The 16,562-nt window shown below is 37.1% G+C and overlaps 1 protein-coding gene across 1 annotated transcript in view; it reads right to left on the minus strand.

The window, feature by feature from the left end:
* LOC116911635 (contactin-associated protein like 5-1) overlaps window positions 1-16,562 on the minus strand; it is a 910,869-nt gene that overhangs the window by 144,477 nt on the left and 749,830 nt on the right. Inside the window, exons 15-17 of the mRNA XM_032915594.1 lie at window positions 12,376-12,503; window positions 12,029-12,199; window positions 1,411-1,629 (exon numbers count right to left, since the gene is read on the minus strand). Of these exons, the coding sequence (XP_032771485.1) occupies window positions 1,411-1,629; window positions 12,029-12,199; window positions 12,376-12,503 (518 nt within the window). The remainder of the gene's footprint in view (window positions 1-1,410; window positions 1,630-12,028; window positions 12,200-12,375; window positions 12,504-16,562) is intronic.

Genomic DNA, 16,562 nt, shown 5'->3' on the forward strand with positions numbered 1-16,562 from the left:
GGCCACCTTTTTAGAGAACATCCTGGTACTAATGTGTACTGACAGAATGGACAACTGAAGACATCTCCTCTACATACAGCATCAAATCTACCCCAGTGACGTGAACTCATAGAATATCAAAATTTTAAAAGAGTGACAAAGATAGAGATATAGTGAAAGACTCTAGTTCTTACTGTAGTATAAGAGCTATTAAGAGTCTTGGTCTGGTAGAAAGTAGGTAGGTTATGAGGTTCCTGTGAAGGACCTTAGGGGCTTTCACCAGTCTTACTCCCACTGCTTCAGAACAAGAATTAGGCTTCCTGCCTCAGGTCAAGGTTAGGCCAAGTTCTATTTTCCATCCAAAGTTCTAGGGAAGAGCAGGCACATTCTTGAAAAATGGCAAAATGTACTGACTGATAGTTTCCTGACCCTCTGATCCCAGAAAGAGTTCAAATACATGTCATATGTTTGCTTGCCAATAGATTCAAAGATCAATATGCTTAGCCAGTAAGTTTAAACTGTAACCTTGCTGGTGTAAACTCTACCCCTAAAAAATATAAAAACAGCATGTTATAGCCATTCAGGGTCATCTTCTAGTTACTTGCCACGAAGGGCTGACCCTTTGTGAATGTAGGGTCGACCCCTACATGCCAGAAAAATTAACCTGCCTTTGCATCGAACTTCATTCTTGTGTCTCACTTGGGGGTGTCCCGGTAGTTAAGACTCACTTCCAGCCTTACAGTAGCCCATTTGCTAGAATACTTGTCTTCTACTCATAAAGCTCTGGGTTTGGTCACAAATACTGAATACACCAAGCATGGTGGTGTACAATTTCAATACCACTATTCCTCTAATGGTAGTTAACTCACATCTCCAAGCCCCTAACATGAAACACTAATTAAGAAAATGCTCTACAGGCTTACCTACAGGACAAACATTTGCTTAACTGAGAGTCCCTCCTTCAAGTGTCTCTATCTTGGGTTATAACAAAGAACTAGCCAGTACACTTCCCAGTGTTTACTACTGAAAATCGAAGTTAAATGGATTAGACAAACTATTTGATCACAATGTTAAAAATAATTTTCACTAGTCAGGTATCACTAAGAAGAGTGAAGAGCTGGAGTCTCTATGCCTACACTGTAAACTTCTATTCTAATGATTCAAAACATAAAATTCTATTAATATCTGAAAATATCTATTAATATCTGCATGAGCAGAAATGTTAGCAAAAGAGTCTCAGAGGGCCACTACATTTGTGTAAGAGTAGCATAAACTTTATTGTGAAGACCATAAAGCTACAATAAGATATATGTAATTAAAAATAATACCATATTTTTTTACTTTTTGAAAAAATCTAGGAATTGTCCTTGAGCTAGAGCACAAAGCTATCTTGTAGGTATTTGGCATAAAGATGATGTAAATGTCTCCTACCTACAAACAACTGGCTAGTCAAATGAAGTCGGAAATAGGCTTCCTCTGAGGCCTCCCTCAAACTCAGTGGAAGGTTGTCCACCTGCAGTGAAGTCTCCTTGACATTTCTCTCAGCCCGGATGTAATGCCATTGATTGTCATTCAGAGGATAAGGAGACTGGACGAGGAGCTCCACAGGGCCATTCCCAACATCAATGGTGAATGTGACCTCAGAAGGAGCTGCAGCAAAAGAAGAAAGAACGATAAAGGCCATTGTCAGTGTGTTCTAGTCACAAGAATGTTCAGAATGTTTAGTGAAAAGATTTATATGTCTCCATCAATGTGGAGAGGATGTTTCTAAGCTGCCTATAGCACTGGATCACTATCGTAAGCATAGTGATAGTGATAATTATAGTGACTATTTGATGATTCTGGCAATAGAGGAAAGGATGGTGGTAGAGTTGGTGCTGATGGAGACAGTGATGGTATTTTTGTTAATGCTGGTGGTAATGGTATCTATACAGTTTAACAGAGAAATCACGAATTAACTTTGTATAAAGCACAAAGTACAGTTTTTTTTTTCTTTATTCATTTTCACCATTTAAGCAACTCTGGGAAAGTCACAATTTTCATCAGTTATCAAGGAGAAACAGTCAGAAAAAAAAGCATCAAAAATAGAGATATCTGTTTGTACAGGTAAAGTTTCTTAACAAGTCACCCTTGTCATTATCTCATCCTCTGAAGACTTTATAAACACAAAAATGAGAACAGTTCATTGTAAGCCTAGCTTGAGGAAATAGTGGTCTCCTGAGTACCAGCAGCCTTCACTTATCACATCTGGGTTCCTTCTTAGGTCTTTCTAGCTTTTGCTCTTTCCTTAGCCTAAAGTAGCAACTGTGTTTTTGACTATGGCATAAACTCTCACGTTAGAGATCTCCATGCTCAATAAAACCTGAGTCTATGCCTCCCCAGGCTCTAACCTTATTAGAAAGCTGCTCTTGTAAATGAAGCTCAGTCGTAGAGAGCTTCTGGTAACTGAAAACAGAAACCTTTGCTGTCATGTGAGTCCTAACCTTAAAGAGAAGCTAGAAGTTGGTGCCTGCAAACAACAAAAAGAGGGATGACAGCATAGACTACGGAGCAACCCTTGCCTGAAGAAGTTCTTATTTCATATTTCAGTTTTCTTACCTAAAAATTGAGAATAAAAATACAGCTAGCTACGAGGTTATCTGTATGCTTATCTTGATCACATTCTTTGAATTGTTCATGAAATGAAGTAGGTGCTTATAAGTGATGTATATATAAGATATATAAGATTATACCTGTAATGTGCAATTGCTAGGTATGGCTGGGTATGACAGTAAGACATGGCTCCTGGAGCATGAGCTAGAAGGATATGGATTTTCCTGAGTGCTGATGGTTGCTGTGAGCGTAAACTTGTCTAATAATATTATTTTACTCCATGTTTCTCCTTTGGATAATGTTCTCCTTGTCAATGATTGAATAGTTAATTGATGTTAATGATTGAATAGTAATCAGAAACAGAATCAGGGAAGCAAGATAATCCTCACCAAAATGGTGATAACCTTCAGGACAGCCCTTAAGGGGCTCTTAACTCTGAAAACATGAGGAGTTCAAGAGTACATAAATCAGTATAAAACTGTCATTTACAGGATTGCTCAGCTATTCAAAATAAAAGGATACAATATTAATTGTATGAGGGCACCTTTCAGACACCTAAAAGAATACACAAAGCTGCACTAATGAGTCAGCTTAGTCCAAATGATACCAAGGAAGTACACAGGATTTCATCTATAGAAGGAAAAATTGAATTATTAAAGTGAAAGGAATAGTTAAAAACACAAGGCTCAGGTAGATGGTTGTATAATATTAATGTTAAAATGATGTTATCTTCATGCACATCATCACCTAAATTTGATCCAGATACTCTACTCTATAAAGAATGTAGTTATATGCATTACCTAAATGGAGGTTAGGGACAGGCAAAATGTCTGGTATCAAGAAAAAAAAATACTTTCTTGATGATATTCCTACTTTCTGAATTGCTCAATACTTTCCAATAATATCCCTTGGATTTCTGAGACAGAAAAGCAAAAAGAATCTAAATGCTAAAAGAATATATTGAGTTAGCTGAAAATAATGAAAAAATCAACACAAACAAGAGCTCAATAAATTGCAATACACACAACACACACACATATTTGTATATACGATGTATTATATTTAAAGCTAACTTTATCACATAAAATGGCATCTATATCTAGTCTTGGCAACCACAACTGGTGTGCCTAGCAAATCATATAGAACTTGCTATGTTAAAAATAAATGCTACGTAAAAAAAATACCTGCTGTCTACTTCATTTGTCAAGTATGCTGTGTATTTCATTTTATATATCTGAAAGTCAAGGGGATAAAGTCATGGAATTATCAAAAGGGAACCTGGGGTAAAAGATTAAACTGATATGCAATTTCTCAGGAATATAAATAAGAGACTGAGTGTGCTTCGTTCTTCAAGAGAGCAGTCTTGTCATTCTTCTACCATTCCCATTCACCCCTTCCTCAGGACCCTCAAGCTGAGGTTGAAACTCAGCATGTGATTATTCAGTGCACATAAGTTCATTTACTTTACAAACTCATACACTTAAAGAGTAGGACAGAAAGAATCAGACTGAACAAAAAAATGAAAATAAAAACAACGACACCCTTGAGTTATTTAATGTTTCTGCATTCTTCTTGTCTTTCCACTTTTTATGCTTGTCTATGAATGTGGAGATCCACGTGTGTGTGTGTGTGTGTGTGTGTGTGTGTATTTAGGAATGATGGTATGTATGTATGTGTTTAATAGATAGAAAAGTAGATACATAGGTAGGTAATAGATGGGTAAATAATAGTTAAATAGATAAGTAGATAGATAGATAGATAGATAAATAGATAGATAGATAGATAGATAGATAGATAGATAGATAGATAGATAGATAGATAGATAGATATGCATATACTTGTCGGAGCATATGGAGGCTAGAGATCACCTCAGATGTTGTTACTCCAGTGCTATCTACTATACTTTTCTGAAGCAGTTTCTCATTACCCTGGGCTCACAGATGAGGTTACACTGGTTGACCCAGGTGTGTCTAGGGAATTATACTCTCTCCTTCTCTCAATACTGGGATTACAAGAACAAGATACCACACTTGAATTTTAATGTGTTCACTGAAGGTCAAATTCAGGTTCTTATGCTTACAAAGCAATCGCTTGTCAGCTAAATCATTCTCCCAGGACTGGTTTCTGTTTGTGTTTTCATTTTTTCAATTATTATTACTTTATTTTATGTGCTTAAGTCTTTTACGGGCAAGTATGTTTTTATGCAACATGGATGTCTCATATTTACGGAAGCCAGTTTGAGGCAATTTGCATTACCATGTAAATGGCTGGAATTAACATGTAAATGCTGGGAACTGAACACAGGTCTTCCATAAAAACAAGTGCTGTTAGCCATTGAGCCATCTTTCTTTCCTTAGTATCTATTTTTTTATTAAAGATTTGAGTAAAATTCTCCCTAAATGCTTAGTCTAAGTTTCCCATCAGACAGCATACCATTACAGGAAGCTTGTAGCTCAGCTGTGCCTGACACATTCTGTCTCCATTCTTGCCTGTACTGACCTTGACTAGACCATGAATCTTGTGTACTATATGATCTGACTGCTGTCTCTCACACCAAATAGTCTGCAAGCTGTAGAACAACGATTTTTAACCTGTTGGTTGAGACATTTTCGGTAGAAGGACCCTTCCTTTATGGTCATATATCAGATACCCTGCATATCAGATATTTACATTATTATTCATAATAGTAACAGATAGCAATGACAATAATTCATTCTTGGAGTCACCACAACACAGCTCTATTAATGGATGGTGTCATTAGAAAGGTGTTATTAGACTACTATTGTAGAGGAAGCATTACTTATCACAGACACAGACACAGACACTAGCAATGGTGCTTGGGTATAGCAAACTCTTTCTTGCTTTCTGTGAAGTACCACCCTCAGCATGGAGACAGGTTCTGAGAAAAGACATGTCTAGGAGTGGCAAAAGAAATGATTTGAAGTCAAACTTCAAACGGTGTGTCTAAGCTGGCTATATTGTACAGAAATGTCTTTTGGAACTGCCCTCTCCCTCTCAGGTCTCCTTCTCCCTCTTCCTCTTCCCCCCCCACCGTGTGTGTGTGTGGGTGTGTGTGTGTGTGTGTGTGTGTGTGTGTGTGTGTGTGTGTGTGTGTTCTACTCTGTGCTAGAAAGATTTTTCTTACTATTCTAAAAGCTCTCTGGTTAACACAACTCTTTCATGTAGAAAAATTCTCAAAGCTATGTGGACAACTCAAGTGTTTTCTGACCAATGTCAGAAAAGGTGTTATAAAAAAATTATTCACTTTTCTGACTAAGTTAGAAATACAGTTAGAACAATTCGTGAAGAGCTATTTTTGCTCTGCCGAGATCTCCAGAGAGCTCAGCTCTCTCTAGAGAAAATTCTAAAATTTTTCTGCTAGCTCATTTCAATGCAGACCAAAAGCCCAGTTATTTTATTTACATATCAATTTAGTTATTTATTTCAGGTTCCCTTTTGCTTATCCTATGAATCAACATCCTGTGAGCCCAGCCCTTTGATTCTCAGGAAACAGCAAGCATACGATATTTTTTTTTTAACTATGAAAAAGAATTGAGAAATGTGTCAGCTTTTGTTAAGCACAGATGATAAGCTAGTTGGGGGGACTCTGCCCTGAAGTTGCCATTTCCAACACACCTGGGCCTAACCTTGCTCTGTCTTAGGATGACCCTCAACTCAAGGATATATCTGTCTTTGTAAGCATAAACAAAAAAAATTAGCTGAGTGTGATCTTTTAGTATCACCACTTCATAAATCTTTTTATCTCCTTTCTTAGTAATTTTCCTACAAGTTGGCCCATACTACCACTGCTTTTGTTCCTTCTGACTCGCAAAGCCCTTCATATAATTCATATTGCATAGTTAAAAAAGTGTATCTTTCAAATGCATGGAGAATCGCACTAAGGTTCTGTCACAGGGGCATTAACCATGTCACTTTGTCCACTGCAAGGCCATTCCAGGCTGGGAAGCAACTGTGGAGGAACACGTGCTCAGTGAAAATCCAGCCCAGCCCTGTGCCTGTGTACATACAGATGTGGCGAAATCAAGACTGCACTCCTCAAAAAGAACATGTGCTGGTCCTGCATTTATCTTCAGCTGCTTTTGATTTTTACACCTGGTTTCCAGGATCCTTGTAAAACCTTTTTAAATGTTTAAATATTTATCATCACTTTTCTTTATTTCAATAACCAATAATGTTTAAATCAATCATTCCTCCTCAGTATGAAAGAGAATCAGTAAAATACAGAGTAACTAACATTATAGTAATTAATGCACAGAATAAGCCATACACTGCTAAGCATTTTCCATCACTGGATTCAGTTGAGCCTCATTAAACATGTTAAAGATGACAATTTCATCAATGAAGGAACTGAACACAGGTATAAAGTTGTCATGGTGTCTGTAATTACTAAGATTTAAACCTGGCAATATGTTCCAGAACTTATACTTTTAACCCATGCCTCCAACTTCATATCTTATATAGTTTATGTAGCCTCCCATGACTATCATATTAGAATGCATAGTAGAAGTAAATACACACTGTTGCATATAAGATGCATGAATGAACAAATGAATGAGTGAATGAATGAATGAATGAATTCGTACAGTAAGCCTACATCATATACTCCAGACTTTATGATAGGCCTCAGGGGCAACCACATAATTTCATGGAACTGGATTTGTGATGCAGTTACACTTGCAATCTATCTCGAACTTTTCTATGCAACTATCTCACAGGAACATTTTCTCATGATTTGCTCCTTTATTGTCCAAGACAAATTTAAGAGGCCTTTGGATGGTGTTCATCAAGCCAGACCTAGATGCCAGGATGTTCAAAAATGAATGAAACATGATGAGCCTACTACTCTATTTTGTGAAGATTCTCAAAGAAATAGCCTGTAGAGTGGAATGCTTAGTAAGAGTTTGAAGTAGCGAAGTCTAGGAAAGGCCCTTGTTGTTTTATTCTTCCACAGTAGGAATGTATCACTGTACCCCAAAAGGAATCCTTTCATGCCTACTCTCTAGTGCCCTTCTCACTACTTAGTTCAAAGCCTCGTGAGGAGACATTCATGCATTCTTGACTACTCATCCAGGGCAGGGATGGTGACACCTCTGTATTGTGCTGGTCAACTCATTATACAGCTAAAAAAGTTGAGTGGATTTATGAACGAGTTAGAGTCCATTTATGAGAAGGTACAAGATTCCCATGGCTAGTTAGCTACTCTAATAGCCTGTGATCTCATTTATTAAATGATAAATATAAGTTCAGTAAACAATGCTTAACTGCTTTAGAGATACGGCCTCTTGAAAAGTCAATAGCTGCTTTTATTCTTGTATTTCACAAACACATTCTGATACATTGTTGCTAGAATTCCCTGAAGAACCCAAACCTCAGACCTGGATAGAAATAATTTTGTCTTCTTATTTGATTTAAAATTCTTGACTCTTCACTGATAAAAGCAGGAAAAAGAAATTGGTGGAATAGAGAAGGTGTGTTGATCCCATGTCTAGCCTCTTCTGATCCTTGTCCCTGTGGACAACCTTAATACTCATTGTGATAGTTAATCTAAATTGTCACTTTGACATGACCTAATGTCCCCTTACTGAAAAATGGGAATGTTCATGCAAGGTTTGGCTTGGCAGTTAAGAGCACTGACTGTTCTTCCTGAGGTCCAAAGTTCAATTCCCAGCAACCACATGTGGCTCATAACCATTTGTAATAGGATCTGATGCATTCATCTGGTGTGTCTGAAGACAGCTAAAGTGTATTCACATACATAAAATGAATAAATAAATCTTTTAAGAAAAAATGATTAGGTTAGCAGACCTTAGAAGACCTTCTCTAAATATAGGCTATATAATTTCTTAGGGTTTGGAATATCCTCCGCTAAATAAAAATTAAAAATTAAAGAAAAAAAAAACAGACAAAAGACTGAGCACCAGCATTTACTTCTCTCTGTGCCCTGATTATAGATTCAGTGTGACTATCTGTTCTAAATGTTTTGGTACCATGCCTTCTCTGTTATTAAGAACTATATACTTACGTTCTGAGCCAAAAAGAACCCTTTGTCTCTTAAGTTGTTTAACTAAAGTATTTTCCACAACAACAAGAAAAATAGCTAATCAGACTGTCTTCCCTATCTGCAAGTTGGACCAGTAATCACAGTGATGCCCAGAGATAGTATTGTTTGATTGATGATGAGAACATAGTTTATTATAAAACCAATCTAATCATTTATCAACACAGTGGAATTTAATTATTAGTAATTTTAACTTTTATGATACAGAGTACTCTGGGGATGGGACTATAGCTAATCTGACCTACTAAATCTGCTAAAAGAAAATTCCAAATAAATGGTGTACAGGGTTTCTTGCTATAAACACTTTAGCATAAAAAAGTCCATCTGTGAGGGAAGAACCTGAGTAGGAGAGGGGAGGAGGTGGAGATTGGGTCGGTAAGATCAGATATGGAGAAAGAAGGGAGAGAACTCAAACTGACAGGACAAAGAACAATGAACGGAAATATGCAGCTATGAGGGTGGGGTAGGGGTGGAAGGATAAAATCTCTAGAAAGTCCCAGAGAACTGAAATGTGAGAAGTTCTAGGATTCAATGGGGATGACCTTAGCCAAAATGATCAACAGTGGAGGAAAAGAACCTGAAGAGACCACATCTAGTGGCTCACAATGGAGGAATGGATTCACTGTCATACATTCAAAATTTTTGACCCAATTTTGTTCCTTTCGAAAAGAAATACAGGGACAAAAATGGAGCAGAGATTGAAGGAAAGGCTACCCAGTAACTGGCCAAACTTGAATTTCATCTGATGGGTGGGTATTAAACCCTGACACTATTACTGATGCCATGTTGTGCTTGCAGATAGGAGCCTATCGTGGCTGTCTTCTGGAAGGCTCTACCAGAAGCTGAGTGAGACAGATGCAGATTCACACAGCCAACCACTGGCTGAAGTTGGAACCTCTATAGGAGAATTAGGGAAAGGATAGAAGGAGCTGAAATGAATGACCCCATAGGAAAATCAATAGTATCAACTAAACTGGTTCCCTAGGAGATCCCAGAGACTAAGCCAGCAGTCAAAGAGCATACATGGGCTTGTTCACGGCCCCCAACACATATGTAGCATAGGACTGCTTTGTCTGTTCTCAGTGGGAGAGGATATGAATAATCCTGTGGAAACCTGATATACCAGGGAAGGGGGCTATGCAGATGGGTGTAAGTGGGTGAGGTATGGTTGGGTGTGGGGGGAAGACAGGGTGGAGCACCCTCTTAGAGTCAAAGGGGAAGGGTATGAAGGACTCTTGGAGTGGGGACCTGGAAATGAGGCAACATTTGGAATGTAAATAAATAATATTTTTCTAAGAAGTCCATCTATTTCAATGAGTAATGTGATTGTATCAATAGCGAATATGATGGTTTTGAAATTTTGTTTGAGCTTTATTTTCTTTACAGCAATACTAACAACAGCACTAATACTAATAATTTATCAAATATAAGGCCATAAAATTTTTTGATTTTATGTTTATATATTGATTTTATTTGACTGATAAGGACTGAACTCTGGGTCTTGTGTTTGCCAATCCTTTATTTTACTACTGAACTACGTCCCCAGACTTAGGTCTAATGCTGAAAAAATTGAATACCAATTGTGTGTGCTTAGTAAGTACTATTTGATGGTATAATGATAGTAAACAACAAACAATTACATGATAGTTTTGTGTTTTTTTTTAATTTAGTACTAATTTAATTTTTAAAAAGTGTATAGCACAAGGAAATGTTGCATTTGGAATGTAAATAAATAGGATCAACTAAGGTTGATACTCCACTTGTGCTACAAAGTATAAACAAATTGGACACTGATCTGTAATTAACATTCAATCATTGCTCATTAACTTGTGATAATACAACATAACATTGACTGTGGGTTTAGTGAATGAAAAGGCTGCAGGCCCAGATATTTATTAAGTATATATTGAAGTTCTTATGCTCATGTTAGGAAATGGTTAGCACTCATCATGCTTTTCTGTTAGGTATAAAATATTTTTATTTAACACCAAAATCACAGAGCTTCCTCCATTAATATGTCTGGGGTCACTGGACTATAAAAAAGAAAAAAAAGTAGTATAGAGACACTTTCTTTCCTGTATGTAGTCTGAAACTACAAAAGAAACACTTAGTTGCTGATTTATCTGCTGCATACTCACAAATTCCTCCACCATTACCTCCTACAAATGGACTTTGTTGAACTCTCAAATTTCCAATATCTGTGGTTAAAATGTCTGCTTTCTTTTCAAGGGTATCTCATGCAGTTACATCACTGTCATCTGGTCAATGAGCTCACTCAGACTATTGGAAAATATCCATGTAGACAAGGTTATAGGGTAGTGAAGGACAAGCTCAAGCAGATATAGCAAGAGCAGAGTAAAAGCCAGGTAGATACAGGTAATGGAGACCATTCAGTGCAAAAATCCCATAAGCAAGAGAGAGATGAAAATGTGTTTAACATTATAGGTGTTTATATATCTGTGTGTTTGTGTGTGTCCATTCACAGATATGCTGGTATACATGTGTACAGAGATGTTTATTCATGTTTGTTCACGCTCCTGGAGAGGCTAGAGAACAGACAACATTGGTGTCATACCTTAGGATGCCTCCTAACCTTGTAGTGTGAGGCATTTCACTGGCTTAAAAGGATTCTTTTTATCTCCCCCAAAGTAGGATTGTAATTACCTACAACTACACCACATCTGCCTTTTTATTTTTTACATGAATTCTGGGGTTCAGTTTCTCTTGCTTGCAGAATCAGTGCTACATAAACTGGTCTTTCGCTTAAGCCCTCTATACCTATCTCTATCTGAACCAGGAACTCACCAATTCTGCTAAAAGAGCAGCAGTGCTCTGCTAGTTTGTGCTCCCTCTGTCATGTCTAAGGCATTCCTAGCTATGTTACTTGGGTTCTGAAGAACTGAACTCAGGTGCTCATTCTTGCATGAAAGTCCTTTACTGGTTGAACTGTCTTCCCAGCTCATAAAAAAAATGGACTTCTGAAGCATGGGTATAACTGTAAAGTGGGTCCTGAATATGAAGAGAATGGAGAATAACAGCCATTCCTGCTTCCCTTAGAGTGTAATGTTACAGTGTGGCAGCTTAAAGTGACAGCTAAGAAATAATTGCGCCTTAATAAAGAGTGGAGCCTGCAAAAGATACTCACATTCATAGCTCTTTTTGCAATATACATATCCTGATGAAATAATGACAAAGGCTGATAGAACATAATAAATCCTAACTCAGTCCGATGGAATTGACAGCTTCAGTGGTAATTTTCCTGATAAACAGTGATGTTTGCTGGACATTGAAAACCTGTACTGATGGTTGGTGGCATAGATAAAGTAAAACCCTAGTCTATGAACCACTGACATTGAACTCATAGAGGAAAGCACTTACAGCTCATTTCAAGTCGGAGGAAGTCTTTAATGCCAAGGTTTTCTAGAAAAACTCCAGATAAAGCGGTGGTTTTAAAAAAGAAAGAAATGTCAGCGCTGAATTCTGCATGGAAGGTAGGAAAGTGGAGGTAAGAAGCTTCCGTAGAAAATGAGACAGCATTCCAGAAGTGCCCTGAAAAGCAGAGAAGCCTTAAACGTGTCTGGTTTGTTTTTAATGGGATATGAAAAAGCAATGGGCTTCTGGGTAATTTTCATGCCAGGGAAGACACTGAATGGAAAAGGGATAAGGGAGTCAAAATATTCTATGCTTCTGTTTTTCAGAGAATGGGGGAGAGTAGTTTTACTCACGGTCACCATTGCAACGTAAGGGGCCAATTCTCCAAGCAGCTTCTGAGTTTGATCGGTTGGTATCCGTTATAATTACATGAGTTACAGGCAAATGATCTTTCAAGGAAAACAAGCCAGTGTTGTTTGACCTGTAAAACATAAAATTCGGGGAGCAGAGGAGGTAAAAAGAAGGTTAAAATGTAGATTATACAGAGATACTCTGCTAAGACCCCTCCTTTGCAAAGGGACTTGGATTGAATGCAATTTGGCGAAGGGTTGGAAAGAGCATAACAGAAGGTGATTTATTTTTGGCCTGTGTGAATAATTAGAATACCAATTACGGAAGTCATGGCTTGCATCCAAACACCACTGAATTCTTTTACCTTCCTTTCAATAACACAAGTAGTTTACAAATATCACAGTGTTGATTGTGGTCTAGAGGAACTGAATGTTCGCTACAGCATTAATGTGATAATTAAACATCACTTTACTTTCCCATAAAAGAATATCTTACATCTGAGAACCGAGTTGGAGTCCAAGGACTTGGCTGAATCACCTGCCATTGGGTTTTAATCAGGTTTGAATATTCGTTATCACATTTTTAGTTGTGTTAAAATGGATCTCTTTAGTTATTTGCTTGCTTTTTGCTTTGTTCCTTACAAAGAACTTGCTGGTTAATGGTTCTGGCTTTGTTCTTGTTAATTATGCAAATAAGGAATTACCTAGGTTTCTCTTGATAGAAAAAAAGAATAGAAAAATCCAGTGTTTCTTCCTCTTTTAAAGCTGACTTTGGAATCAAGGTAAAGATGGAACCACTTGGTAGAGCATAGGATTTGGAAAAGAAAACCTGATATTGTGTTATGCAGATACCTTTGTCAGTCCAGTATGCTTGGAGTGTGAGCATAAAGACATGAATCTGGATCTTCTGACCATACACAAAATAAACCTGCCCTATAGCACTCACTTTTAATCATAGGCTTGGGTAAGTGGAGACAGGCAGATCTCTGGGGATTACATCATTGAACTGGTGAGCTCCAGGACAACAGGAAGCCCCGTCTCAAAAAAAAAAAAAAATGAGGTATACTTTACAATATCCAAAAGAAAATAACACAGAAGCTGATTGTTAAGCGAAATATTTTAAAAAATAAATTCTGGTGGCAGGTTCTCTACCTGCCACAATAGTTTTATTCCCAAATACAAGATACACACACACACACACACACACACACACACATACACATACACACACACACACTTACACACAATACACACACACACACATGCTTAATATTGCAATATGCTTTAGGCAGCACAATTACTGGGCTTGTGTCTAACCTCCATTACCTCCCACCCCATAATTCCAAGTTTCTACTTACTAACTTCTGTGTTCTACTTTGGCTGCTCTGGACCCAGAAGGCTGCCCAACTGGACTGGTCAGAAGCCTGGTATTCTAAAAAAAATACCTCTGTCTGTCCTCCCCAACTATTAGTTGTTGGCAATCTTTTCTTTACTAATCAGAACCAACTGGGGCCAGGTTCCCAGAAACTATGTGCAGAAACTCCTGTAAGCACTCGTGTATTTGGGGAAACATATTTAACCTTTGTAATGAAGCCATATTTTCTACATTTTGTCCATTTAAAAAAAGGCTCCTTTCTTTCAATATGATGAACATAATTATAATAACAATTATGTAAATTATAAGGTATAATACACACTTAGAATATCCAGTCCATCATATTTGGCAATCGAGATAAAGTATTCTATCATCTATCATAACGTACAGATTTTACAGTTCTATACCTGCATTATGTTTGATTTTAACATGGAATATCATCTGAAATACATCCTTCAAATCTAGAATATGTTTAATATTAAATAACTGCAGTTCAATTATGAGATGGTACGTAATCTTCAACTCTATCAGAAACCTGAAAAAGAATTAAATATTACCTGAATATGTAGGAAGCACAAGAGATAGCTTCTAAAACTTACACAATTTGTAGAAACAGCTGACTGCCTAGACAGTCCTTATATAATGTTGGAATATCTGTCTTCAGTCTTCTGGCCCAGAACCATCTGACAGACATTAAGTGAAGCAGGAGTTATGAATGACTAACTTACCCTGTTGTGGCAGAGCATAATAGTTGCTTATCCCCCACCTTTGTGTACTCTTTTGGACAGTAATTGTCTGCAGAATTAAATTAGGGTATTTCTTACCCAGTAGCAAGCATGCCACAAATGAGGAGATTCTAATAAGGTAATAATGCTCAATATCTTATTTGAAATGGGATGGCAATGCTATCAGGAGTAGATATGTCTCCTAATCAAAATGTTTATTAATAATCAAATAATTACAAATGCCATAATCTGTGGATCTCTGATGCTTTTAAAGACTATCTATATATAGTATACCTGAACTATAAAACCTTGACTACTCCTATCTATTTACTATTTGAATAATATTGGAAACACTTTATTGTAATTAAATCAAGATTTAACATTACCATGAGCTTACTATTTGACTTTTAACTTGTCCTACTTAATCATCCTAAACTGTTTGTAATAGCAGCTATTAGAAGGACAGAGTGTAAGCCTTGTATTCTTAATTGAGTTGCATATGCATAATGCCTATTTAAGAGTAATAAAATTAATTTTAAATTTTGTGTCAATATACAAATGTTTATACCAATGAAAACCATAAACCTGTATCCGTACTTAAATTCTGTACCAATGTAAGAAACATAACTTACATAATTCTACATCAAAATGTAAAGATTTCTACCAATTTAAGATTATGGCTGTAAAATGTTTTAAGAGTAAATTTATTAATCTATTGTCATATATCTAATTTCTTCTAATATTACTCTACTCTTTATATAACTTAAACTACCATTATTTCTCCCTTCTATCCTTAAGACTTTAAAAATATTTTTTAATAAAATGTAGCTGCTTGCATTATAAAGGCTGATTATGTTCCTCCAAATCTACTTGCATGAGTCTGCACATAGCTTCTGGGAAAATGCCCCCAGTTGGTTCTGATTGGTAAATAAAAGATGCCAATCACTAATAGCTAGGGAGTTAAGACAGAGGCGGGTTATTTAGAATTTACTGTGCTTGGGACCAGGATGAAAAAGGAAATCACCATGCTGGGAGAATGTGGAAGAGAGGAGAGATGTCATGCTTGAAATATACATCTCCTGAAGAGTACAGGACAGACAGGCTTGGTCGACATGTGAAGACGCTGGCAGAGGAAGGTCAAGAGTATAGCCCAGTTGTGCTATCCTTTGGGTCTTGAGGTAAGCCAAGATAGAACAAAGAATTTAGTAAGTAGTAACTTGGAATTATCAGTGGGAGGTAGTAAAGATTAGGCAGTGCCCAAGCTATTGTGCTGCCTAAAGCATATTACAAATATGAAGTCTGTGTGTGTATTTTTTATTTGGAAACACAAACCATTGAGGTGGGTAGGGAACCTGCTGATGAGATTTTATCTATTAAATATTTATTTCTACAGCTGACTTCTGGCTTCCACATGTACACAGATACATGTTCACATGTACCAGCAAACACAAATAAATGTGCATACCTGTACTCATACACAGACACCACGAAGAACTGAAATAATGTAGGGGGTAGGAGTTGTCAGGTATATAGTATTCATAAATGACATTTTCAAAAAATAAATAAACCAATGCTTTGAAAACTAATAATGCAAATTTAATTAAGATAAATTGCCATTATATGTGTGTACTACTCTGTCCATTAGCAAATGTTAAAACTGTCTCAGAAGTACCTAGGAATTTCTTAGGATCCCAGAATAGGAAGTGCAAGAAGCAAGTCGCTGTTTTGCTTTCCTAAGTATCTGACTCATGTGTTTGAGATAGTTCCTAGCTATTGTAGTGTGGGTGAGTAATATCCTTTCTGAGACACTTGGTATATTGGGTAAACATATGAATAGCAGGTTGCAGACAATTTTTTTTTATTAACTTGAGTATTTCTTATATACATTTCGAGTGTTATTCCCTTTCCCGGTTTCCGGGCAAACATCCCCCTCCCCCCAACACCAATGTTGGGTGTTCCCCTACCAACCCTCCCCCCATTGCCGCCCTCCCCCCAACAGTCTAGTTCACTGGGGGTTCAGTCTTAGAAGGACCCAGGACTTACCCTGCCACTGGTGCTCTTACTAGGATATTCATTGCTACCTATGAGGT

The sequence above is a fragment of the Rattus rattus genome, chromosome 10 (assembly GCF_011064425.1).
Source record: "Rattus rattus isolate New Zealand chromosome 10, Rrattus_CSIRO_v1, whole genome shotgun sequence".
NCBI lineage: Eukaryota > Metazoa > Chordata > Mammalia > Rodentia > Muridae > Rattus > Rattus rattus.